General features: G+C 51.7%; 1 protein-coding gene across 3 annotated transcripts in view; it reads left to right on the top strand.

The window, feature by feature from the left end:
- The window catches only part of SSH2 (slingshot protein phosphatase 2), a 134,362-nt gene that overhangs the window by 101,596 nt on the left and 5,984 nt on the right, over positions 1 to 26,782 (top strand). For all 3 annotated transcript variants that reach the window (XM_073315846.2, XM_073315845.2, XM_073315847.2), the window contains 11 exons: positions 533 to 597; positions 5,411 to 5,532; positions 8,037 to 8,105; positions 8,882 to 8,947; positions 9,554 to 9,748; positions 11,514 to 11,607; positions 11,780 to 11,908; positions 14,843 to 14,889; positions 16,465 to 16,611; positions 18,784 to 18,984; positions 23,865 to 24,705. In XM_073315846.2, the coding sequence (XP_073171947.1) occupies positions 533 to 597; positions 5,411 to 5,532; positions 8,037 to 8,105; positions 8,882 to 8,947; positions 9,554 to 9,748; positions 11,514 to 11,607; positions 11,780 to 11,908; positions 14,843 to 14,889; positions 16,465 to 16,611; positions 18,784 to 18,984; positions 23,865 to 24,705 (1,976 nt within the window). The remainder of the gene's footprint in view (positions 1 to 532; positions 598 to 5,410; positions 5,533 to 8,036; positions 8,106 to 8,881; positions 8,948 to 9,553; positions 9,749 to 11,513; positions 11,608 to 11,779; positions 11,909 to 14,842; positions 14,890 to 16,464; positions 16,612 to 18,783; positions 18,985 to 23,864; positions 24,706 to 26,782) is intronic.

The raw sequence follows: 26,782 nt of genomic DNA, 5'->3' as shown, positions 1-26,782 counted from the left end.
TATTGAGCAGCTGGGATAGCGCCTTCATCCTTTCTCAGTGCCCCCAATAAACCAGTAGCTCGCATTTCCAGCTAACATTAATGGCTGTCCTGATAATCCCTGGCGGGCAGCCCGGGAACCTGTTGCGTGGGGGTTGCTCTATGCAAGGTGTGGATTGTACATTGTGGGGTTACCTGAGCCAGAATGCAATCACGGGGCTGGGTGAGCTTAATGGGACAACCCAGATGTGGGACCCACAAGACTAGAATGGGGCTGGGACATAAAGGGAGTGTTCAGAGGTGTCCTGGAGCAGGGCTGAGAGGGACAAACATTACCCAGAGAGCCTGGTAAGATCAGGCCAGGTAATGGCACAGAGCAAAGAGCTGACGAGAGAGAGAGAGAGAGAGAGAGAGACGCTAGTCACTTCAGTGGAAAGACAGGTGGAGCTGGCGGCAGCCAGGACAGCATCTGCCCAGGGGATGTTTGAGATGCCAGGAGGTAGGACATGACTAAAAGTGTTTATGTGCATCCTCACCTTCCCTCTCTTCTTCAGGGGATCTCCAGCAGCACCTGCAGGCCATGTTCATCCTCCTTCGCCCTGAAGACAACATTCGACTGGTAGGTTGGCTGTTTGATTTATGATAAATAATCTGTGATGGATACTGTGTGGCTAGGTTCCATTGAGAGGTGCTGCAGAGTGACCAATGAAAGCTGCAGTACGTATCCATTTCAGTGGCTTTGCTATCGAAATCCGGGAACTTGTTTACAGCCCAGACGTTCACGAGGGAAAGGTGCAGTCAGCTCGCTGATTTGTCCAGTGAGACAAGGAGTTGGACAATGTTTTGACTCAAGGGTTTTACATACATTTGGTGACTCATGTCCTGAGCACCTGTGGTCATTAAAGATCCTGTAGCAATTGTCATAAGAATTAAGAACATTACTCTGGTGTCTAAATTGCTGATTATTAAGGCTATGATTTAGTCAAGGATATTTATAGTACAAGTCATGGACAGGTCATGGGCAATAAACAAAAATTCACGGTCCATGACTTGTACTATAAATACCCGTGACTAAATCTTTGTGGGGGTGGGGTGTTGTTGCGGTTGGAGTGCCTGGGTATGGAGAGCATTGCTGGGCGGGGGACAGGGGGGCAGTGGCACCAGCTGCTGACAGCAGCTGCTCCGGCCGTCCTGGGACCGCTGCTGGGGGCCCGCCTAGGGACTGCTGCTCAGGCAGTCCCCAGGGCCAGCTGCACCGGCCACTGCTCAGGCAGTCCCCGGGACTGCTCCAGCAGCAGCCGTTGCCGTTGGCAGCAGGGCTGCCCAAGCAGCTTGCCCTAGAGCCAGCCACGCTGGCCGCTGCAGAAGTCACGGAGGTCATGGAAGGTCACGGAATCTGTGACTTCTTCAGCCTCCATGACAGACACAGAGCCCTACTGATTACATCTAGCCTACCTGAAATACCCCCCTGTAGTCACTGGGGTTCTCATCTTCCCTTTCTACATCATTGCATGGTGTTACTGTGGGCTGTTGAACAGCTACCATGTACTACCCCAGATGTGACTGCATTTCCTTAGTGGGAGAAGTAATCCCTGTATGGCTCTTGCCTATATTGCCGTGGTGGTATAAGCAAAGACTTGTTGGTTAGTTAGCACATTGAGATCCTCAGTTGAAAGATGCTATGGAACTGAAGTGGTGGCGTTAGTAACTTTGTCCTGGATGCCTCCAGAAACAGAAGAGTGGTGGCCGGAGGGACTGGCAATATCTAAACATTTCACAGATCTTCATTGGCTCTCTTGTCATACATTAGCGTTGATGGGCTCTCTTGTGTTGTCTGGGTTCATCTCTTGAATCTGCCACAGCAGTTTCTTCCCCCTCAGGGCTAGCCAAGCACCAGGAGAGACATTCCAGCACTGCTAGTTTGTAGTTTCCTCCTGGATTTTCCTTACACACACGACAGGAAGCAGCTGATGTGACTGCAAAGCACATTCAGTTTAAAAAGGAGACCGGCAAGTACTTTGCAATTGCACGTGGAATAACCCAGCCCAAACAAGCCAGAGGCCTGGTGCAGAAGGCCATGAGCATGCACAACACTCACATCCCAGAGGGCCCTTGGCACCTTGCAGCTTGGGGCCCAAAGTCAGAATGCTTGTGGCTATTGAGCATGCGTCCCTCAGCAGTACTGCTGGCTGCTCTCTGCACTGTGAGACCAGTTTGCCCTGTTAACAGCCGAATCGGGATGGTAGGCTAAGAACACACACAGCCTTTTGTGTGGCGTTCAGTTCGGAATGCTAGTGTCTTGCCTGAGGCTGAGGTCAGAAGTCCATCTGAATTGAATTGATTCCTGACAAATGAAGGGTGCACAGAGCTGTAAGAGACTCATTAAAATAGTACATTCAGCTGAGACTTGTCGTGTAAAGAGCATAAAACCCCACTTCTCTTCTTGTGTGTTGGCTGCTGCTCTTTGGAGGGGCAGCATTACTTTTTAGAGGACAGCTGAAGCGTCTGCGTTTGGTCCTGTTGGAGCAATTGGCAGACTTCTCAGGGGCTTCAAGGGGAGCAGGATTGGGCCCTTTAATAGACCAGTGTAAGACCAGTAGTATGAAGGCAAGGGGTTAAGTTGTACAAGAACCTTCTGGAATGTGGAAGAATGTAGAAATTGGGCAGCTAGCTTTTAAACTTGTTCTGTATCCAAACCAAATTTCTAGTTTATAAATTCCCACAGTCCTGTCGTAGGCATTACAAGTTTCTTTACTCTCTATCCAGGTGATGGGTAAGGCCTCTGTATTGGCTTTGGACCTCCATAATGTGCTTCCATGTGGGTGGCTAAATACTGCATGATGTCATTTGTGGTCAAAAAAGCTTGCAGGTGAGGGGAAAGCTGTGTTGTAATCACAACATGTTGTCTAAAGACAGACCCTGGTTACAGGAAGAGCTGCCATAGATTTTATATTACCAGTACTAGGTCAGTTTCTCAATTTGAGAAGAGAACATCCTCTCGCATGGATCAGCTGGTGAGAGGTCCCAGTGACTCTGCGTAACCCACTATTGCTAGGACAGCCATGTCGGTGGGGTGGGTAGTAATTGATGCAACTGATTCTGTCGTGCTTCATCATGGCATCACTGCCATTGGTCGAGAATGAGCTCCCGGTTTGGAGGAGGAGATTGGGAATTGCAGCTCCCTCACAAGCAAGTTGAGACTCTGATTGTTTGTGAATTGCTTTGAGATCCTCTGGTGTCACCTGGTTTAGAAGTGCAGAGCTAATTATTGATTATTCCAGTCAATTTATCGAAACAGATTGCCTCCTAGTTGCACCCACACTGGCTGTCAGCGGGAGCGGGGGTATTAAGTGCTGATCCTCAAAAGTCAGTTTCTCATAATCATTCCTATGAAAATCCTGTCTCAGCAACTTGAGGCCATGTGACCTTTGGCACCTGCTTGGTCAGCCCTGCTCTAAAGGGTCTTACATTAAAGCCATACAGCTAATTACAGCTACCTAGATTGGTTTAGTGAAGTAAATTAGATTACACTAATCCTCTGGCTGCAGACAAGCCTCGGGAGCCTCTGACAGGTCCCTGGGTGCAGGGTGGTTATTGTGCTATTCATTGCTTGCTCACTCCACTTTCAGGCAGTTCAATCTGTTTTATCCTATGGGGTTTGTGTCCTAGTGTGGGTGGAAAAAATTGAACCACCAAGACCCTGGTTGTCCTCTGCTCTTTGGGGTCAGAATCAACTGTTTCCTCTGCAATCTGTTGTCAACTGCTAGTCCTAGAAGTCACCCCCTTTGGCTGCAATCCCATCTGGAAGGGCTGGCCTGCAGAAATGCAAACTCATGTCTCTCCTTCTTAAGGAATGAGAAGGCAAATGAGGCTGGCTCTGGCGCGACTCCTTCCGAGTAGAGTGGGGTGAGGGCACCTCTCCCACCATGCAGTGTGTCTTCCAATCTGCCTGCACCCCGTCACACTGCAAGCTGGGTGCCTTGTCGTGGTTCGAGTCTGCTGTAGTGTTGGATAGGTCTGGTCTAGTGGTGGCTGAAATGCCAGTCATGCCTCTGTGCCAGCTGTTGCCCCAGCTACAACACTGGGAGGCTTCACTGATGCTGCTCATGTAGACAAGGCTTTTCTCATCCTCATTGGCTCCCCATGGCTCACTGAAAAGTTCAGGAAGTGGTGTAACAGTGCAAATGTAAACACTCAGACTCTGGGCGAGATTAGACTGCCCAAAGCAAACACACCACCCAATAGATCATAATTAAGACATCTCCTCCCTAATGGCATCCCAGTCTATCTTTAATTGGGTTTCTGTGACTAAAATAACTGCAGATGTCTTGGGACCGAGTCCAAAAGCACTAAAAGCAAAAGGAACTGCCTCCCACAGATCCATATAGGTGAACCTGGCCTAGCCAAATGCACTCTGTCTGCGTGCCGTCCCCTTGGCACGCCACAGCTAATCAACTTCTGATCTTACGGAGACTTGCGTAGGTCATTTGAATGTAGTTCCTCTTGGTTTCTTGTTACTGTACCGGGCTCTGTGATGCAGCCTTCCTGGATCTTGCCGACTTGCCTCTCTCGCGGTCAGCTCTTGTCAAAAGCACGCGGGAAGGCTGCTGCCTGAGTTTCACCAGCTGTGCTGGGTTTAGGGACAGAATCAACTAGTCAGTCAATCGTTTAAAGAAATGATTTAAATAAGATACCAGTCCATTCCTCTCGGTATATTTGCGGGTCCCTGTGCTCAAAACGGTTATGCCTGGAAGAGGGCGGGAGCAATTAGACATAATGGCATCCAGCCTCGCTGGTCTGTGGATGTGGAGTTCGGAAACAAGCTTTTCCCTGCAGCTCTAGGAAATGAGCATTATTTCTGCACAGGGAAGGGTACAGTTACAGAGTTGTGTGGGCTCAGAAGCCCAGCAAGGGACCATGGATTGATTTAGACTCCTGGGATCTGCCCACCTGTCTGTGAAGTTGGTCGAGAGGCTTTTCGGAACTACCATAATTCAGTGAGGATAGCTTCAGGGAAGGACCCATTTCTCTGAAGTGCTACTTAACTTCTGCATGGTGCTGAGCCCCCTCTGTGCCACCTCCTAGGACTAACTATGCCAACTTGCTCAGAGGACTGTGGCAGCTATCCCCAGATACTGCCGGCAATAGTGTTTGAATGCAACCTGGATGAACAGGGCACGTCTGCAGGCAAGTGCTTGGTGGGTGTAAGGAGCAGATCCTGACGTCCGAGAGAGCTGAGAGAATGATTCTCATTTCTCTCTTTGCGGCAGTACTGCGTACCCAGTGTAGAGGCTCTGGTCTTCTGTGCTGGTGCAAAAGGCCTTGCTGCTTGTTGTGCCAAACATCAGCATGGAATGATGCTTTGTAAAGTCACAGCTGTACATTTCACTGGCTTTGCTGCTGACCTTTTGTTTTGTCTCCTTGACCTTTAGGCAGTAAGACTGGAAAGTACGTACCAGAACCGCACTAGATACATGGTGGTAGTTTCAACCAATGGCAGACAAGACACTGAGGAAAGCATTGTCCTCGGAATGGATTTCTCTTCCAACGACAGGTATCTAGGCAGATTGCTTCAACCTCTAGACTCGCTTTCTTTCTCCAGCCCCCATATTTCCTTCTAACATCTTGAAAGGATGTGGTGGGGAGTCTGGAGGCTTGGTGCATCTCTGAAACACAGAGCCTGGGCTATGGGACTTGGGACGGGGGAAGCAACTCAGAGTTAGGAGGGACAGAGGACGTGCATCATTTGGAACTCCCGAAAAATAGCGTAACCAGTCTCCCATGCAGCTGCAGGAGTTTTGAATGCAGCAAGACCCAAAGCCCTGCTTATCCGCAACTTGTCTGATTTCCCTAGAGTCTGTACAACAAAAAGCTGTAACAATAGATGCTTTTCCCAGGTCAGGCGGAGCACTCAGACCCCGACGCCTGGAGGAGGCTCGGTTGTGGTGGGGGAACAAAGGGCCTGAAGGAAATGCCAGGTGCTCTGGTGGCAGAGGTTACTCAGTGCGTGCGCTCTCCCGCCATTTGTGTGTCAGCACGGTGTAGTGCTTTCACTTTATTTATGTAAATTGTGGCTGACCTCTCCGACCAGTTGCAAAATGTGTCCACTAAGTAGTCTTTGCTGTCTGTGTAACCAGAAGCCATGGAGAGGCCTGCCAGCTGCTGTAGGGCGGAGACTTCCTAAAGGTGAAACTTAGGACTCTGGGCTCTTTATAGGGGGTGGGGTGGGAGGACATGAACCCTAAAGCATCACAAACCAATCTGAGTCTTAGCTAAGAGGGGAGAGAATAGGAACCCAGGTCCTAAGCCCTCCTGTTAATTTCCTGTGAAGTTATCAGTGGAAACAGCGAGTGTGCATCAGCCCCAGAACATCTGAATAGAACCACAGTATGGGAATGAATGTTGCCAACCTTAGAGTTATGTGCGATGCATGTCAGAAAAATTCCTCCAGAGTTGTTACACGGAACCAGTCCTTGGGGCCATCACATGGCTGGCTGAAACCATTCGCCTTTGACACCGCCTTCCTGGTTGTCATTTAGCTATCTCAGCAGCCACTGTGCTTAACTTTTAGCGGTGCTTGGGAAGCTTGGCTCAGAAGCAACTGGGACAAAAGAACTGGGGCCCGTGCGCTGCTGGTGCTGTGTGCAGCGGGGTTGAAAATCAAACCCGGTGCGTGTCATGGGTCCACTAGCACAATTATTACGGTCTTGCACAGAATTCTGTGAGCGGGGAATTTGCTCTTGGGTCTGGCATACCAGTGCTGCCCTCTGGAATGCAGACAAGTGAGGGCTCGCTGTCCCCCCGTCTCAGACGCGCAGATAAACACGGCGCAGGCTTTTTTAGCTTTTTGCTATTATTTGGGTTCTAGACTGTCATGCTGTCCCTCCCCCCTCTCCCCCCCCCCCGCCCACTTGCTATTTATAACTCAATACAGACTTGTTGCTAAGGCCCCTGGTAAATGCTCGCTGAAAAGTATCACTAAAAATACCCTGGCCACCTTGGGGAGCCTTTTAAAAACTCCTTTTTCCATGAGCTCATCTCATTTAGTCAACAGAAATAGTTGCCTGTGACTGTCTCCGGGGACCAGGCATTGCGGCCATTCCTCATGTGAGCGTGCATGTCCGCAGTCCAGTCTGAGTCTCTGTTTGCCTCCCCTGCGCTCCAGTCACCCAGTGTGAAGAACTGGAGAGCGGGACAATAGACTCTGATGCTCCCTGAAAGCACCTGCTTTGTCACCTGGCAATTTCCTCCTAATTTGGGTTGGGCTTTTCCCCTTGGCAACCTGACACGTACAGGTTTTTTTCCCCGTCAGTTCTTCCATCACTTTTTCTGCTTTTATCCCAGGGTTTCCCTTTTCTTTCAGAGAGGACAAAGCCTTTCCATGTGATCAAACATGGCATGCTAGTCAAATGAGGGAAAAGACATAGCAGCTACTGGAAGAACAAAGACCTTTCCCATAAGTCTCTCTTGTGGCAGCCTGTGCTTAGCCATTGTGGGGGACACAGGGAAATCTGCAGATGGGGGTGGCGTGCTGCAGTGCACAACCTACCATACCTTCCTTCCCATTGCTGACATTCGGACTAGCATGAAATTACACTCGCCTGAGTTCCTAGCAGCTGTGGCTGAACGACCAATAAAAACAGAGAACCCTGGATTCCAAAATCGCAACTAGACATGAGCCACTTGTGCTGACAAACCTGAAAGAAATCAGGACGGTTCCTTTTGTTAAAGTGTAAAAACCCTGAGTTGACTGAAAATTGGGTGGCTTGGCCTCTGCCCTCCTGCATAGAGCCTGCTGCTCTGAATTCACCCTGGGAATACACTAACATTACAAGCTTGCTGCAGGGGGACGACCATACCACCGCTTTGGTTAACAGCCCATATCAAACAGCGTTTGCACTTCCAAGGACATCTGTAGAGAACAAGACTCAGGTTAGAGAGGGGTCTGGTCAGTATTTCAGATCAATATGAGTGGGTTTGCAACCATTGCTGTACAAATCTGAAGAGTAGCAGGGTAAGCGGATGGCACAACGGCTGACTTTCTGTTTCTTATTACAGTAGCACTTGCACAATGGGCTTGGTCCTGCCTCTGTGGAGCGACACCCTTATTCACTTGGATGGGGACGGGTAAGTGTCTCTTGTATGTTCTGGCTGGGAAGCAGAGGGGTTCTGTGTTCTGTTCATTATGCTGCACACAGAGGATAGTGTGTAGAATTGCATTCAAATTATTGTCAATAGGGGCAGCTCAGGCTGTCCTTCAAATCACAGTTGTTGTGGGAGACAACAACCAATTGGCTTGCAGTTAGGCAGCAGCTTACACATGTGTGCGCATAAGCTGCTGTTAAGAAGCTTTCACTCTATGTGGGGAGGGGACGGGGGTGAAAGCTTCTGAAAAGGGATCCTATCAAGTGTTGCTGTGTAGCACCTGTAGGGACAACCATATTCTGCTAAGTGTAAATGCAAGTGTGATGTCTTCATTGCCCAGTGTCCTCCTGGATTGTAAACTCCTCTCGGTGCCAGCTGTACGGACTGCCCAGAGAATGACCTTTGCAGCTTTTTGTTGCCTCGCTCAGCTGTACTGTGTAGTTTCCATTTCTGGCTTTGAACTTGAATGTAGCCTGGGTAAACTGCTCACCTGGGCACTGCTGCTTCTGTGGCTGACCAACGCCTTTATTTCAGCCAGCGTCCTGGCTTCATTGCTGAACAGCCGCCACTAAAAATGAGCCTGCCCAGAGCTGTCCCATGCTATTTGCATCAGTCCTCTAGCTGAAACTGGCCAAACAGATCTGTGTCCTGGATTCTCCCTTTGCTGTCCTGGCTGCTTACACGTTAATGGTGGTTGGCTGAAAAAAGACTCCATGATAAGTGTCATTCTTAATGGGTCAATGTTTTTCTTTCACCAGTGGGTTCAGCGTATCAACGGACAACAGGGTGCATGTGTTCAAGCCGGTGTCTGTTCAAGCAATGTGGTAAGGACTTTGTCCTCTGTCTCAAGGCTCCTTTAGCCAAGGCATTTTAAATGCTTCTGCTTTCACAAAGCGGGTGCTGCTGTGTGTCACCCAGGTCTTGCGAGACCCAGGCGCATGGCCTTGGCACCTGCTCAGACACCCAGGGAGCTGTGCTGCGTGGGTACAGTAACTGCAGGTGGAGTCTGTAACGTCAAGACGACCATTTCTTCAGCTCTAGGGGGCATGTAGCTCGTGTGTGTGCAGTGAGTGACGTGGCTCTCCAAAGGCCGGTACCAGGTTTCAGAATGATTCCTGTGACGTGTTGCAAAGGGCAGTCAGAGCGTGAGCTGCCATTTTGCAGGGTTCTTTTGAATCCGAACCGGAGACCTTTGCTGTGTGTGAGTCCAGAGCTGACTTTACAGTCAGGCCCTGCATTAAACAGTAACCTTTCCAGGCAACTGTAGGCCGAGGGTACCACTGCATCCAGGTTCAGACCTGCGTCCTAAGTGACAGAGGCAGGACGTGCTGCCCCACAGCCCAGCCAGCCGTAGTGAATGGGAATGGTGGGACTCTGGAGTTTGTTCTTCGTCCTCAGGGGAGATGCTGATGTGTGGGGGCTTCTTCCAGGTCTGCCCTGCAGAGTTTACACAAGGCCTGTGAGGTGGCCCGAAGTCACAACTACTACCCAGGGAGCCTCTTCCTCACCTGGGTCAGTTACTATGAGAGCCACATCAACTCTGACCAGTCTTCAGTCAACGAATGGAACACCATGCAGGATGTGCAATCGCATCGGCCTGACTCCCCCACCCTCTTCACGGATGTGTAAGCAAACCCATCTCTGCTGGGCAGCGAGGCTCTGCCGTGTGCAGCACCAAACCTCCACTGGAGGAGACGCAGCCCCATAGAATCAGGTTTCATGCCTTGTCAACAGGAATCATTGCAAATTCATAGGTGGATCCTGGATTAAATAAACATCAAGGCTGGAAAACTAGCTAATGGGGACCCTGTTGTGTCCTTTTCAGTGCTGATTCTCAGCATTTTCCCTGCACTTCCAGAGCTCTCTCTGTCCCTCAGTCTGGGCAATACTATCCCCTTTGACAGATGGGGAAGGTGAAGTGACTTGCTCAAGGCCCCAGAGGGAGTTGGTGGCAGAGTTGGGAGTAGAACCCAGGAGCTTGTCTCCAACTCCAGACCAGCTCAGGAGCTTACATGGGCATGTTGCTGATTTATCATAAACTGGGTTTTTATTTTGTTCTTGCTGCGTGGCCCAGAGACTTTCATGCCTCTTAGCTGGGAAGCCTCAAGCAGCTGATCCAGTCGAGGTGTCTAATGATTAAATGTGGGGTAGAGACGAGTGCGTTTATCTCCTTGAGGAATGGGGTGGGAAGATGCATCATGCTCGGACGCTAGCTGGCGGCGCGCGTCAGGACAGTGACTGAGATGGCCATGCTGGTAGTGGGGCCAGGTTTCCAAGCTGCCTGCTTACAAATAGCTCCCAACCAGTTGTCAATAATTGCGTAGCCTCTCCTTGCAGCACTAAGAGCAATGGCATTACCTCAAGAGCTCCTTCCTGCTATAGTCCCCACGCTCCCCCCAAGGAGAACGGAGGACGTGCCTTTTTGCCATCACAGGCTGCTTGCCCGCTTTGTTCCTTCCCATAGATTTTGTTACAGCACGCAGGGCTCAAGTTGTCTTAGCAGAGCAGTGAGCGGATAATCATGTGGAGCATTTCAGCTGCCAATGAGTCTTCACACCTGATTGTTTTTAACATACAGGGAAGTGAGCTGCAAGACTCTGGCAGGCTGCCAGCATAATAGTCTGCCATGATTTGTTCATGTTTTCAAAAACCCACCCTTTCTCCACTGAAAAATCTCAGGCTGTGGGCCTATGGAGTCCCTGGCAGGGCTCTGTGATTAAAAGGACCGGTATTTTTTGTAATTCTTTTACTCTTAAACCACCAGCTGGAGAGGAATTCTAGTTGCTCCTAAAGCAGAAGCCTCCATGCATTTGTTGTCTTGGCAGCGTTGCAGACGGCGAGAATAGGTGTGAGATGTCACTGCTGGGCCCCGTCTCTGGATGCTGGGTGAGCCAGCTCGGAGCACCAGAGCTACAGTACAACTGCCACCATCCTGCTTTATTAGTAAAGCTATTTTTGCAACCAGCGATAAGGCGACAGGCAGCAGAGGCTGGTGGAATGCACACAGGCTTAGCTGCACTCTGTCTCCATGTAAGGAGGTGTGGAGCTGTTACCTTTCCAAGAAAGGTAAGGGGGAAGCTGGGAGACTAGCAGAGGGGTAATACGCTGCCTGAAGCCACTGAAACTGCAAAATACTGGAGAGATTTTTATGGCGTGCCATTAAAGTACTGGATCCATCCTACGGTGTTTGTTCCATATAAAGTGTGGCTGTGAACCTGATCTGGGTTTAAGGGGATCCAGAGGTAAAGCGTTAGATTCCTCCCAGGTGGGGATCTTCTCAGCAATGTCTCACTCTCAGTGCATCTGCATAGCATCATTAACCAGTTAAAAACCACTGTGAATCAACTCTATCCAACCTAGCAGTAAATGGCTGTTGCTTCCTTCTCCTAGCCCCACGGAGCGTGAGCGTACAGAGCGGTTAATTAAAACCAAATTAAGGGAGATCATGATGCAGAAAGACTTGGAGAACATCACATCCAAAGAGGTGAGCAGGGAGCCTGCCATTGCCCATGCTGGGACTAGGGTGCGGGAGAACGCTGCGGGTGAGGAGGGTGACTACTGGGAGCACGGAGGGCACTGCACAACACGAGCATTGTCCCTTTATTCTGCCCGGGGAAATGGAAAAAGAACTCACCCAGCTTTCTTCTCCTCCTCAGATCCGCACGGAGCTGGAGATGCAGATGGTGTGCAATCTGCGGGAGTTCAAGGAGTTCATCGACAATGAAATGATTGTGATCCTTGGGCAGATGGACAGTCCCACGCAGATATTTGACCATGTCTTTCTGGTAAGCCCTTAAGACCATGGCTCAGCAAGGTAGAATCTGTTGGTAATCACAAGATGTCTGTGTGACTGAGAACAGGCCTGTAATTGCAAATAATGCCTCTTGCCTTAAGTGGGCTGATCTCTGTGCGAAGTCACATTCCCATCAGTGGAACAGTAGCTGCTCCTAGAGCTCACGCATTCACAGATGCATAAGGCGAGGTACTATTGGCTGAGAGCTGGCTGGTGTCTTGGATGCACTGACCCCAGTGTGATCAATCCAGCCTTGCTGAAGCTCCCTTCCACAGCTTCCAGGTGAGGGAAGCAAATCTCAGCATTTCCGCGCGCAAACCTGAATTCGCTCCCAATTTCTACTGGCAAGTAACAGTCAAATCCCTAATCCCATACCAGAGTCTGTGTATGAGATCACCGGGGTGTACCTCTCCTTGGGAGGCCACAGCAGTGACAAAAAAAGCAAACTGGAACCCAGGCAGGGAAGGGTTGTGTAAGTCACAGGTGGAATTACACTTCCTGTAACAGCAGAGATCTTTTGAACTCATTTCTCAGCCAGGAACAGAGGAGCCTAACAAAGAACCACCCTGCAGATTATCCACTTAAGGCCACGTAAACATTTTGCCTTTAATGTTGTGCTTAGTTCACTGCCTTTCATCGCTGCCAGGGCCTGGCTACTTACCACATCCCCGAGGGTGAGTTAGCCCTCCCTTTGATTTCCCAGCCCTCCCCTTGATTTCCCAACCCCAAGGGATGGACCCAGCTTTGTTGGCTTAGCGTGAGGTCTGCTCGTTTTTTACACAGAGCCGCCACTCCTTGAACGAGCCAATCTAGCCCAAGTAAGGAGGCCACGTCTCCCACCCTTCTGAAGCTAGTTTCTTTCAGCAGCTCAGGAGGCAGAGTGTCTTGAAACGGGAGCGCTTCCGAGAAAGTGGGCGGGTGGAGGGGAGGCAGACAAGTTAAGCAGCAAAAGTGTCTCAGGCTAAGGACTTGCTTTGCCCGGGTGGTTTCCAGTGAAAAGTTCGTACAAGCTCATCAGAGTAGTCAGATGTAATCCAGGCAACTTCAGACAGCTGTGGGGATTGGATGCAAACAAGCCCATGCAGGAAAGGCTCCCAGGCAGCACTCAGCAAAGTCAGTCTCTGTGGCTCGCGGCACCCAGGGGCGGAAGCGAAGTAGCAGGGTTTGCAAAGGACAATAAGGTTGGGTTCAGCCAGCAGTTTCATTCATGAGCACAATACAGCGAAGAGGCCAGGTCTGTGCAGTGAACTCTCTGGAAGGCGTTGTGCACCTCACTAGCAGGAGGGAGCCGTGTTAGAACCCAGCGAGGGATGAGGAAATCTGAGACCCAGACAAGGCAGTTACTGTTAAGCGGAGCAAACCGCGGGCCATGTGGTTCCCATGACTCTGCTGCAGCTGGCAGGCTGACTCTCTTCGCCGGCTTGGGCGGAGCAGAGAGCCTGTGGGCTGGCAAGCCACAGCTTTTCATTGACGCCTCATGGGGCTTGTGACCTCCCTGGCGTTAGCTCAGGTGCTACTAGTCTTATCCCCAGTCCCAGGCACCAAAGCATGGGGCTTTGTGGGGAGACGCTCGTCTTCCTAGCATGCTGTTCAGCGCAGTGGCCTGGCCTTGGCCCCGGGTGATGACGCTGTCATCGTTTTAACGGTGCACGTCCATTTGGGGAGAGAATCAGCTGAACTGATGTGTTTAAAAATGACCTCCCCAAGGTTTCTACATCACGTGCAGGAGAGGTCAGAGGACCCTATCCCAGTGGGAATACATGAGCCTTGCTGCGAGCTGGATGTGCTGGGAAGGGTTTCATTTGCACAGCATTGTCTTGAATGGAAGAATGTCTGGGCACATCAGAGTTACCACCATGGCTCGGTACAGGCACCGCTGACCCTGCCTCAAGTGGGGCTGTTTTCCACCAGGGCCAGGTTACAGTTCTGCCCCATTCAGCTCCCACTGCACAAGCAGCTTGCTCCACGGGAGGGATGTCCATCTCTTCGGGCTGGGCACACGGTCACACAGCCACCCATGCTTTAGGGGTTGGAACCTTGCTCCTCCTCTCTTATCCTGGACTGCAGAGTGTCTGGGCTTCTGAGGCAGCTGCTCATCCATCTCCTTCATGCTGGCTTCGTTTGCCTCTCCTCTCCTCCTCCCCTGCTGCCCCCCGCCCATCACTTAGCCCTCCCCACCCCCACCTTTCAGTTCAGAAACTACTTTGCAGGAGGAGGCAGGGGAAGTGGGCAGCTGAGGTTTCCACCTCCCTTGGCTCCTCTTGGCAACTGGCTCCCAAGGTGGCCTTCGTCCTCTTTCCCACGCAAGCTGTAGTGTTTGGATAGTGGACACTCAGCTTGGCTTGGAGGCCCTGTCTGCGCTGTAGGGAGAAGCCACTTAGATAGCGAAGCGAAAACATGCTTCCCTGGCTGGTTTCTCTGCTCACATAGGCAAGAGGAAAAAAACTGTCCTCCTGTCTTTGATGTGGGAACCCATGTAGAGAGGGGCTCAGAGGTTCTCTCTCTCTCTCTCTCTCTCTCTCTCTCTCTCTCTCTTTCTGCAGACTGGTTCTCTTTCATAGAGGAGAGTCAGAGGCAGGGGCTTGTGTGGGAAGAGGCCTGTCTTTATTTTTCTGAACTAGGTTTCTCAGTGGCTTGCAGGAAGCTAGCTAGGGCTCTACCTGGCTCTGGCTTGCAGGGCTTCCTGTTGATTCAGGGTGGGTCTGATTGTAAAGTGAGATAAGTGGCTGTGCTGTGAGACAGGAGCACTATTTTTTTCCCTTTTACCATCTGTATTTTCAACAAATCTCAGTTTACAGCACTGGATTGGCCAGCTACCTCCCTGCACAGCTCGCTGGCTCCCTGCAGCTCGCACCCGGCTCACGGGGGCCGTCCCTCCCAGTGGTGTACGCTTCTTCTGATGCTCCCTTTTTTATTTTTTGCACAGGGTTCTGAGTGGAATGCCTCCAATTTGGAAGATTTACAGAACAGAGGGTAAGCAGCTTTGAGCTGTGTAGCAGGCCCCTGCATGCAAGCTGCTGGGCACGGATAGGAAGGCTTGCCTTACCTAAGTCGCTGCACAACCAAATTTCCATCCCATACCTCCTGCTGCTGTGTGCTAATGAGGGCTTGCAAACCAGGCATGGTAACAGTGAACTGGAAAGTAGCACCCCAGCCCCCAAATCCCACATACAAAGACAGGGAAGGAAAGGCTTTGGAGGCCCTGACCTTGACTGAAATCCCACCGACAAGTGCAGGCAGCTGACGGTCACATAGCAACGGGTAACCGAGATCTGCAGTTCCCTTGCCAAATAGACAGCACAGAGCTGGCTCTCTGGGGGGCCTTTCTTTGGGCTCAGCGTGCTGCACTCCTGGGGTGGGAGGAAACCCTGCATGCGCTGCTCGGAGGCACTCCTCACAACCAGGGCAGACAGCTGCATGGTGGCAAGAAAGCGACAAGTGTGTGTCAAAGCAGCCATCGCTGCCTGAGAGCAGGGGCTGCACTGAGCATCTTGCAGCTCAAAGGGGTAACGTTCCTCCTTCGTTTCTGTAAGGTTTGGGGTTAAGGCCACATCGATCCCGATGGACCATGCAGGGAAACCACTGGCTTTCTCACTTGGCTAGGTTACTACACCAATCTCTCCTCATCCTGAGCTGATCGCTTTTCAGTCCTCCCCACCTAACACCTGCTCCTAGCCTGACAAAGGGCATTTTCCCCTGGAAACTCTGCTGCTGTCTGCTAAGACATGGAGGCTGCAGATCTCTCATGAGTTTAGGGGCTTGGGGTGTCTAACATGTGAATACCATGTGCTTCCCTCAGCCATTTACTGCTCAGAATGGTCTGTGCTGGGGAGAAGAACCAAATCTGTCCCAACCACAGGCAATGCTCTTCTAGTTTCTCTGGGTTCTGGGCAGCTGCAGAATACAAGAGGGTCCAATCAGGAGTTGGCTCGCTGTGGTCTTAATTCTGAGACTAGTCTGGTGTCTTGGATTAAAGTGAAGGGCCTGGTGCAAATCCCAGAAAGAAGGCGGCTACTCCTGTTTAGACCCCGGAGAGAGGCGTGTTAGGAGGGTCCCATGTTGTCGAGAGCACGGATCTTCAGGCTAATGCCCTTACAGCCTAGTCTCCCAACACTGGTGGTAACTGGCCCAATAGGAATGGAGATTGGAAAGGGGATTGTGCGTCTCCCAGGGGGATGGTTTCCAGCTGGCAGGAAGAGATGAAGCTGTATTGTAGCATATGCCAAGTGACCACCACTGGCCCTTCTGTGCAATACAGAGCAGCTGAATGGGCGGGCTGGCCAGCCAGTCTTGGTTTGGTTTGGTTTTCATTCACAGCAGACCGAAGTCCCTTCCACAGAGACTAAGTTAGAAATTCCACAGCAAACCCTTAGCCTGGCCTCGCAATCAATCCCTTCCTCCCTGCATTGAAGTTTAACTCCCAAATCGGCTTGCTCTGTGTTGTAGTCTTGTAACTCTGACTGCTTGGCTCCAAACAAATTCAAAACAAGGCAAACCCATTTCCTTGCAGAGACTGTCCAATCTTATCTGCCCTCTGTTTCCACACAGGGTGCGGTACATTCTGAATGTCACTCGAGAAATAGATAACTTCTTCCCAGGCGTCTTCGAGTACCATAACATCCGGGTGTACGATGAGGAGGCTACAGATCTGCTGGCATATTGGAACGACACTTACAAATTCATCTCCAAAGCCAAGTAAGTCTGCACTTAAAGAACGAACACAATACAGCAAGCTCCTAGTAATGCAATGTTTCCTTCTGGCCATTCTCTCTTTCCAACTACCCTTTGTCCTGCGTTAGGACCAAGACATCTGCATTCTCAGTTCCTGCTGTTGCTGTGTGCAATGGGCCTTTCTGTCTGTCTGAATTACAAAAATCGCACATGGTAGTAAGATGGAAAAATGCTGCTGTGTAGTCATCCCCTTGGCTGCCCTGTATTTGTAGTGCCTTAGGGCTGCTTCCGGAGCTTCAGAAACTAAGAACCACCTGAAGTGTTAAACTTCTGTAAAATGTCAGGGGACATAAAACCATACAAACACAGCTGTTAATGCCAAAGGGGAATGGGGTTACTTGTTACACAGCCTTGGGGTTTACATTATGAGAGCATCGAGGAAACCCAAACACTCCATTGTGCTAGGTGCCAGGCAGACAGGTAACAAAGAAGCTACTCGCTCCTGGAGAGAGTTCTTTTGCCTTGTTGACACGTGGGCGAAACAGGTGGGGCGGGTTGGGAGGACAAGGCAACAAGCAGAGCTCAGCAGACACTGGAAAGCAACATAACTGTGAACAAAATCCAAATCGTTCCCTGCGTACAAAGCAGGCAGACATTGCTCTGAAAAAAACCCTTATCCATTAGCACTACGAGATGCTTGCTAGGCTTCCTATCTGAATGGCCACTTCTAGTCTGGTAGCTGGAGGCCAGTGGGTTGCCAACACTTCTCTAGGTTGTCTATAATAAATCCAGCAGCCATCTGATTCAGGAAGACGCTGGTCACAGAAGCAATTGACATGCATTGCCAGCAAGTCTGGGATGGATTTCCAAACAAGGGACTGCCTTTAACCCTCTTGTGGCGGGGGTTTGTATCTGTCTCCTGCCCGTGCCCCAGAGATGATGACCCGATTGACAATGGCTGCTTCTCCAACAAATCATTAAGCCTCTCTGATTTACCCGAGCGTATATATAGATATACTTCTAAAGCACATCGAGCTCCTTGGTGCAATGACCTTGGAAACTTGTCCGTGTCAGAAATATCCTCCTTTCAGGATGCACGTTTTGCAAAGAATACGGGGGCAGGTCTGAGCGCTGAAAGCTGTACGGCTGAAGTCCGTGCTGGACAAGGCAAATCACCGCCTGTGCGCCCTTGCTTGCCGCTCACACTTCGCCTGAAGCCAGAACCCTGCGTTCCTGGCAATGGAGCAAGCCCTTCTCAAGCCGGAGCAAACTCTTCACGGCCAGCTCTGTACCAAGACTGCTCTGTGCGCCGAACAAGAGCTAGGAGGTGAAAAACAAAACCACCTTTGTCCTGAGCTGCCTGGTACATAGCCCGGTGTGACAGATATGTGACCCCATGCGGTATCTTGGGGGACCCTTTTATTCAATTTATGAATGATGATCTGCTCTGGGGGAGGGTTACCATGCCTCTCCCAGGGGCTAATAACAGTGGGGGTGATGAGGGCTAGTTGCTGAGACCGTAAACGCCTCCAGAGACAGACCACCCCAGGAGGTTTGCATAGACTCATTCAACCTGGGTTTGTCAGAGGCCGACAGGGGCTTTTGGTACAAAAGGGCTGAGTTGAAACACTCGTGGCCTTTGGACTTGATCTTTGTCCAATCCCGCTGAAGGGCTGGAAGGACCTACTAGGGCAGCTTTTCTCAGATGTGGCCAGCTGTTGCTCCCAGCTGCCTTGGTGTTTGCTGGCATTGCCAGCAGGGGATCAGCAGCCTGCACCATGCAGCCTCCTGGGGGCTCCAGGCAGCACCTCTGCAGACACGTGGGGCCAGTGTGGGTGCTCAGCTGGCTCCAGCTCTGGGCTTCAGCCCGGGGCAGCGGGACTCGGGTTTACAAAAATTTTCAGAGCGGCCACCAGCAAGGGTTGGTTGGCCCCACTTTGAGGCCATCCAAAACAATTGTTCTGAGAACCCCTGTTCTAGGGCCCCCCAAGGCTGATGGGCAACTCCTGATATATTTTGTTTACATCTGTTCATTGTTTTTACTACGTGTTCTCCAGAAGGCTTTTTCCTTGAGAATGGAAGTGCTTGCTTAGAAGGAGCTGTGTAGTAACTTGGAGCTCCCCCCTACAGTGTCTGCCTCTCCTAAGCTGTTCAGAGGAGGCTTTTAAATCATCCTTTTCCATTCCCCCGCCCTAGGAAGAACGGGTCGAAATGCCTGGTGCACTGTAAGATGGGAGTCAGCCGGTCGGCCTCCACAGTGATTGCATATGCCATGAAGGAGTACGGCTGGAACCTGGACCGAGCGTATGACCACGTGAAGGAGCGCCGCACGGTCACCAAACCCAACCCAAGCTTCATGAGGCAGCTGGAGGAGTACCAAGGGATTCTGCTGGCGAGGTGAGCTCCGGGGGCAGGGAAGGAACTGGCCGTAAGATTTCGAGCACAAATCTGTCTCCTGTCCTGTGTTTCCTAAACACAAAATCATTCCCCAGCCCACTCTGGCCCAGGCTTATCTTGAAAGGAGAACCGGAAAGGGTCTGAACCCAAGCGGATTGGACCTCCTTCGGTATGGGTGCTGCAGAGAGGAGTGTGGGAAGCTGGGTGTTGCTGCTCTCACACGTCAGAAACCTCAGCTGCTTCCCATCTGTACGAAGCCACAGACAGCTGTGCTGACAGCAGGGTGTAGTCCCGGACTGCGTGTTGTGGTCGCTGACATTCAGCCTTGATCCTGTTTTTGTACCATGTGCGCTGGGGTTCGGGGCCTTGGTTTAATTATGTTTGTTTTCTGCCGTCAGTGTGTTTCAAGAGCCCCTGAGCGTTTGTCTGACTTGACCACGTGGCCGGCCCAGCAGATTTGCAGGCAGGTGCTTGTGTTCCTGCCTCATTCAGAATTAGTGTGTGCTTGAGAACGCTGTCTCTGACATGCTTCCACTCTGCTATAAAGGGGGATACAATTTGGTCATGGATTCCTGCCTTTAACAGAACTCGTGACTTCTGCTTCAGCCCCACTGGCTGCCACCCCCGCTTCCCTCCCACCCTCATGTGGGGCTCAGGCTGCCAGCCCCCATCCTTGTGCGGGGCTCGGGCTGCCCTCCCCCCCCCATTCCTGTGCGGGCATTGGGCTTCTGTGATTTATGGTTTATTGCCCATGTCCTGCCCGTGAATTTTAATAAAAATCCCCATGCCAAAATCTTAACCTTACTTATAGTATAAAATAAGGCACAGGCACTTGAGTGACTCCACTGGATTAATTCAGTGCTTCCCCTTCATCGGTGCGCAAATTCATCATTACCTTAGGAGCGGGGTTGGGAAGAGTGCTCCATTTGTATGGGGAGCCTTAGCCAGTCCCCTGAAGCTCCCCGTGGGGGTGGGGGAGCTGAGTAATCAGTCTGAACAGCCAGTGGCATAATAAGGGCTCTAGGGCAAGGCTTGGTCCAACGCTGGTTCTAAGCCAAAAGTGTCCCAGAACTCAACTCCAAACTCTGAGCTAGGCACCAACAGAACCAAATGATTCCACTAGCTTTTACAGCATGGCTAAGTAGGAAACCAGTCCCCCTCTCTGCCATCTACGAAATACGGCCCAATCATCTCAGCATCACCATTCCCTTTTAGAAACATGCTTGCCCAACATCTGGCTTGGCTTCAGGGCCGTTTTGTTGAGGAATGGTTGCTGCAGTCAGTGGGGGGAGCCCCTTTCCTCTGTACTCTAAACATCAAGTGTTTATTCCTGGATGACATTTTCAGCTCAGCTGGGAGGTAAGGTATGGCAGGGGATTTTGTAACACAAGGCCTGTCAGCTGAGGAGTAAAAAGACCTCAGTAATGCATGTTTTCTGGACGTCCCCATAAAGGAGGTGTTAAACAATGTCCTGACTTGACCTGCTGGAAGGAAAAGATACTTGGTGTTCTGCCAGGCTGCAGTATTGGTGCTGGAACCCTCCTCTGCTACCGGCTGTTGGTAGGTGGTTGCAGATGAAATCCCTGGGCAGTTACCAGTGCGTTAGGACATCATCAGCTTTCTCAGCATTGTCCGTGTGCAGCTCAGGCCGGAGCAAGATGAAGCAAGCCTGGAAATGTGCGTGGTGTTGTCAGAGGAGCAGAGCACCACACTGATCCAGCTGTGAGATGTTTGACCTGTCCCGCTCCGTAAAGAGGAACCCGGACGTACATGCTGTGTCTCTAGGGTTTGCCATATGGCTGCTCCCTCCCGTTGCAGCGCGTGGGTGAACAGAAGACTTTAAAAACCAATCGTACTTGGTGTGTGGCTAGTACTTCACCTCCTCAAGTCCTCTACGAATCTAGGTGACTGAGTGAGCTTGTCTGGTAGCCTCTAGCACACCTGGAAACTTCTGCGTGATGAGTCTTGATTTCTTCTTCTTTGCTCCCTCTGTGCTAGACATGGACAAGTTTATTCGTAACCAATATGGGAATGCCACCTTCACTCCTGCAGCGCGTGGCTCACCCTCACCCCGGGTATGCAACTGCCAAGCCTCTGCCCACTCTGGACAAGTCCCCAGTATAACGACGTGAATTGGGTTATCAGTGAGGCCTTTCAGCGCACGAGGCTAACCAGTCTGGGGTGAGCTAAGTGCCATGCTGGGCAGAGCGGCAGGCAGAACCCCGGGGCACCACGCACTCCTCACCTGCTCTCTGCTTTCACAGCTCCAAAAGGCTTCTCTGCCCTCTTTCGTTGCAGCTTTGGGCTCTCCCCTTGAGCTGCCCCCAGGCCTGTTTGCTGTGTTACCCCAAGGCAGGTAACAAGCAGATCTGTACTTCTGTGAGTGCACTCAGATGGTGGAGTCGAGGGCTTGTGAGGAGAGCCCTGTGCTTGGACTGTCTGGCGAGGTTGTTGGGAAGGTGAAGGGGGCGTGGTAAGCGGGATATTGCGTTCCAGCCATAAACACGGAGCCCCATAGCTCCTTTTGTCACAGCAGCAGGGATGTTTAGCTCCTTGGAGCTGTCAGCCATTAGCAGCAGGGCCAGAGCCTTTCCTTCACCTCATTAAACTCTCCTCTCCCTCCTAGCAAGCCTGGGCACCGCGCTGCCGCAGCGTGTGCTCCGGCAGGGGCCGAGCCCGAGGGCCATGCTGTGCCTTGTGCAGCTTGAACGTTCCTTTTACCAAACCACCTGGGGCCACCTGCCGGGGGACCAGCTACCCGAGAAAGTGACTGACCCTCAGGGCCTGAGAGAGCTCCTTTCACGCTGCCCAGCTCCAGCCCAAGACACAGGTCGGGGAATGAGAGACTTTCACTGCAGCTGCTCCCAGCGATCCCACCTGAGTGCCCGCACCCGCTTGCTCTGCTCGACCCTGACCGTGCCCCAGAATTGCTGTTACCTGGGCTCGGGCTCTGCTGGAGGCGGATAAAACACTCGGCAAATCCAGTTTGCTCTTGCAAACAGGTGATTTGAATTTCAAAATAAAACACGTGCGCAGAGTTCATCACACAGTCACTAGAGAGGCGGGGCATGAACTGCCCAGAAAGCTCTGCCCGATGTGTGTGACAGTAGTGTCTAGACAAGGTCCAGTCACAAGCAGGGCCCGTTGTGCTGGGCGTTGGACTGCACGCGGGAGGATAGTGAGAAACAGTCCCGGCCCTAAAGCGTTTGCATGTAACCAGACAGTGTCCCTGAGAAGGATTTTACAGAAACTGGGGCACAGAGACAAAGCAGTGTGCCCAAGGACATCCGGGCAGGGAGCCCTCCATGGAGCTCTGACCTCCTGAGACCCAGCTCATGCCGTGATCCCAACATCCTTCATAAACAGAAGGAATACCTGGTGACCGCCAGGAGCGGTAGTCACTGCTTTACTTCATTGCACTAACGAATATTTGCAGATAAAATACTCTCCGTCTCCAGGTTATGCTTGTCGGGTCAGTGCCCAGTGGGAACCAAGAGCGTGTATCTTACAGCCGTACTGGGGCCCTACACAGGCCCTTCGTAGCCCTCCCCACCGTCCCAGGGGATCCAGTCCTGGCCCATTTCACACACACTGACTCTTGGTGCCTGACTGCTGGGTCTGCAGTCTAACTCGGCACTGGGTCATTTTGTGAGGCCCCCTAGCCGTAGGGCATTCCCCACCAGCAACGTGCAGCCTTGTTAGGCCTTTGCTGCTGTTTTAGCTAACCAGTGTACCTCTGCTCAGCAGCCAGACCGCACTGGCTGGGATCTCTGCACACAAGCAGGCGACTGGGAGGTGGGATTGCAGTAGGGCATCCACAGACTTGGCTGGCTGCCTGCAGCGTCCTTGGGAGCTGAGCGTGGTGCGGTGTGTGCTCTCCTCCTAGGGGGAGCCGGTGAAAGTGCAGCAAGCGGAGGAAGGGAAATCTCTAAAGCGCAGCGCAGGGCTGGTTGTGTGTTTTCATTGATCTGGTTCCACTTCGGAGAAATCGCCCCATTGTGAGGGCCCCGGACACAACAGGTCTCAGAACAGGTGCTGCTGTTGACGTTCGCTCGAGCGTGTGACTGCTGGGACCCTCCCAAGGATGTTTTCCAGCAGCAAGGGGGTGGCTGTCCTGGGCCTCGGTCCTGCAAACAAGATGCTATTTTTGGCCTCCTGTAACCATGCAGGATGTCCCAGCCCCCACACCGTTCTCTGGTTTCCATAGCTCAGTTATTTACCAGAGCATGCCCCAGGGGTGTTGGAGCCTAGAGGGGAAATCAGGCATCCTTTTGTTCCAGGCCCACCACGTACCCCACTGAGTGTCCCCCGGCTGGTGCCCTGCAGCTTGTTCTCCCTTTCCAACCTATCCATCATCTAGGGTCAAAGAAAGGACCAAGTTCAGCAGAGTTCCATGAGGCCCGCACAAATCACGGGGGCCCGTGCATGTAAATGGCTTACACCCCTGTGCTCATTTACACAGATGGATATTCTGAAGTCCATTGCAACGGTACCCACTCCCCGCAGGGCAGAGTTTGCCGCTGCAGGCGTTGGGGGGTGTGGGGAGCAGAAAGTTCAGAGGGCAGAGGCCTGCTTTGTATTACCCCTTCCTATTGGTTGGTTTTCCTACCGTGCTGCAGTCACCAGCTCGCCCGCAATGCTGGAGTAGTGCCGACTGCACTAACCAGGCCACTTCGGCCCCTGTGGATTCATTTTCTGACCAACTTTGACCACGTTTAATGGAAGGGACTGGTTGTCGCCGCTGCATCTGGCCCAGAGGCTACCATGGCAGCAGCCCCCCCACTTAAGCCAACCTGGGTTTGGCCCAGGGTTGTATTTTAGGCATGTGTGATCCGCAGGTGGTTTCTGACAGTGACTAAAACATTTCTCTTCTCCCGCAGCAAACAGCGGCATAACAAACTGTGGCGGTCACACTCGGACAGCGACCTCTCGGAGCACCACCAGCCGATCTGCAAGTCTGGGATGGAGCTGAACAAAAAGGAGATCACCACTTCCGCAGAGCAGCTCTCTGAGCCCACGGCAAATGACAACCACCAGCCTGCATCTCCCGTCTTCTCCGTGGGGCCACTCGTGGACCGTCTGCTCCAGCAGGACACGGACACGATCGAGGAGCTTTGTGCCAAAGAGAGGAGGATCCATTTGGAGTTCACAGCCAGAGGCTTCCGCGCTGAACAAATAGAGGACGAATTGAACCTGAATAACCTCAACGGGTGTCCGGCAGGGTGCTGCTTGGATGAGTCGGAATTTCCCTTGGATAATTGCCATTCTTCTGAGGCCTTGATGCAACTTGCAGAGCCTTTGGAGATGGCTACAGCATTCCCTGATCTGACCGTGGATGATCTAGAGACAGATGCCCTTAAAACTGACCTGAACGTGCATTTGGTACCCATGGAGGAATTCACGGCTTGTTTAAAAGACCTTCCTGGGTCGCCTGATCAGAATTCTCCAAGCCCACAGCTCAGTTCCCAGCCTGAAACCACAGACAGGATTGATTTCCTCAGTGCCCTAGAGAAGTTTGAGGAGCTGTCCCAAGAGAGCCGGTCTCACACCTGTTCCCACTCGAGGATGGACGAGCAGGGAGGCGGGAGGAACGGGGTCTCCAAGATGTCTGCGCCGGAGGCGCTGCCAGCAGAGACTGCTGTAGATACCCAGAGGCATAGCTCTGCAGGCAACTCCCCTGCAGCACCGGAAGAGTCTTCCACAGATGAGGAACAACCAGAGGTAACCACGGCTTGCTGCTTTCCTATGGACTTCTGTTTGAACGTTCCTGATGGCTGCATGGTTCTCTTGCTGTATGGTTAATGCAGTGGAAAGACGGGCAACGTTCTGGCCTTCCAGTTAATGTGTCAGTTGCGTTGATAAACTCTCCGATGTAAAGCTTTGCGTAAGGAGACCAGCAAACTCGTGGTAGTACAACTACTGTGAGCTTCTCAACTCCGATCACGTGCCCCTAGCCTGGGAATCGCATCTTGGGCAGTTGTTTGTCCTCCTCATAAACACCACCAAACTGCCTGAGCCGATCGGCAACGTTCTCGGGTGGGAAGCTCCAGGCTTGGGGTAGCAGGTCGGGATGGTGGGAGTGATGGTTGGGCTAGCAAAGCAGGGAGGGGCTTCAGCCCTAGGTCAGCATTGAAGAGCCTGGGCAGAACTACAGGCTGCGAATCCAGAACTTGGAACAGAACTGAAGAGGGGCTGCGGGTCAGGGCTGAGTTGCCCCAGCAGAGGTGTGTGAAGGGGTCTCCAGACTCGGAGTAGCTGGGGGGGCGGGGGAGCAGCAGGGCAGGACTGAAAGGCATTCACAGAGCTGTGTGTGCGGAGCCCAGCGCTGGAATACAAGTGAGGGGAGCTGCAGGCCAGGATTGGGTGGCTAGTGCTATCGGTGGTTCGTTTTCATGAGTAAACGAACCCCCTCCCCAAAAAAATGAATGTAATGTCTGCACGATAGTGCATCTGTTCGGGGGGCCAAGGCACAGGTGGGCTAACAGGACACTGCAGTTAGGTGCCCTCTGATTGGCAGTTATCTAGAGTCTTAGTGCCATGCAGAATGAAAAAGGAAGCTAGAGCCCTTTAGACCCGATCATCTTGTGTCTTCATGGGCTGTGGCTGATCAGCAGTGGTGCTCTGGCCGTTTCCTCCAGAGCATGCTCGCTCTTGTCAGTTGTTAGTTTTGTTCGATTTTCTATCTTCCAGTGAGGATTTTTTAAATGTAGTAAGTGCTGCAGACAGTTCTCCACTCCGTGTCTCGGACTGCAGCTCGCTGGCCGAAGGGTAGCCCGTGTCCTTAGCAAGCTCGGAGGGGTTATGTCCAAGAGAACACTTTTTATATGTAAATCGTTGAGATCTTGAATGGGATCTAGACTCTCTAACCGAAGCAGCTGAAGGGCTGGCTATTATGGCTGCTGATTTTCTGTGCTCACCTTTCACTTAAAGAGTTGCTACTAATGGCCGTTGAATTTGTCCCTTGTGAAATATCAGAGTGTGATAAACATGACGCTCGGTGGTGCACCCCAGGAGACATGTGGCTGGCGTAGTTTAACTCCCAACATTCTGAATTCCTGCTCCCTTTCTCTGCTGGGCTAAGTGAAAGCAGGTCCTGGAAACCAGCCCTAGTTCTCTCTCCAGTCAGACCCCGCTGGCAGTTCTAACTGTGATCTAGGTTAGTCCGAGACCTGCTTTTTCCTGGGAAATGGTTTTACTTAAATAGTTTTCTCTTCTGGTTAGTACAGCACTGGTTGCCTCCTTTCCATATTGGTCTGAGCCTCTTTGGTTCTGCCTCCTATTTCAGTCCGGTACCCGCAAGGCACAATTGACAGCGTACTGGTAGCTCTGTCTCTGCTCTAGCATCCCGAGCTACTCTCCAATGGAAATTGTGGAACGTTTAGACTCCAACAAGGGCCTTTAGCATACATATCCTGGCGGCTGGATTTGAAGCAATCCATCGTCATCTTCATTCCTGTTCTGTACAGGGTGAGAACTCTCACTCTTATCCTTATTTTCTTTTTAAATGACCTGAGTTTTGCCTTCAAACATGTGTTAAGTAATAAGCACATGGAAGTTGGGTGCCTAAATCTCCTGGCATTTCAGCTAGTTTGGTATCTAAATGCCTTAGGCTAGTGGCAAATCCTGGCTGGAAAGTTTTATTGAGACCTGAGCGCCTCTGGAACAGCTCCAGTCGTGAGCGCTCCAGTCGTGAGCACCCCAATCGTTTCTGCTTGGAGTGAGATCTTGGTGCCCACTACTCTGCATTAGCACCGGGGGCTTTTTCTTTTTCTTGTATGTGTGTTCACTGCAGTTCAGG

Source organism: Lepidochelys kempii, chromosome 17 (assembly GCF_965140285.1).
Source record: "Lepidochelys kempii isolate rLepKem1 chromosome 17, rLepKem1.hap1, whole genome shotgun sequence".
NCBI lineage: Eukaryota > Metazoa > Chordata > Testudines > Cheloniidae > Lepidochelys > Lepidochelys kempii.
This window is presented reverse-complemented; position numbering and strand designations above follow the sequence as displayed.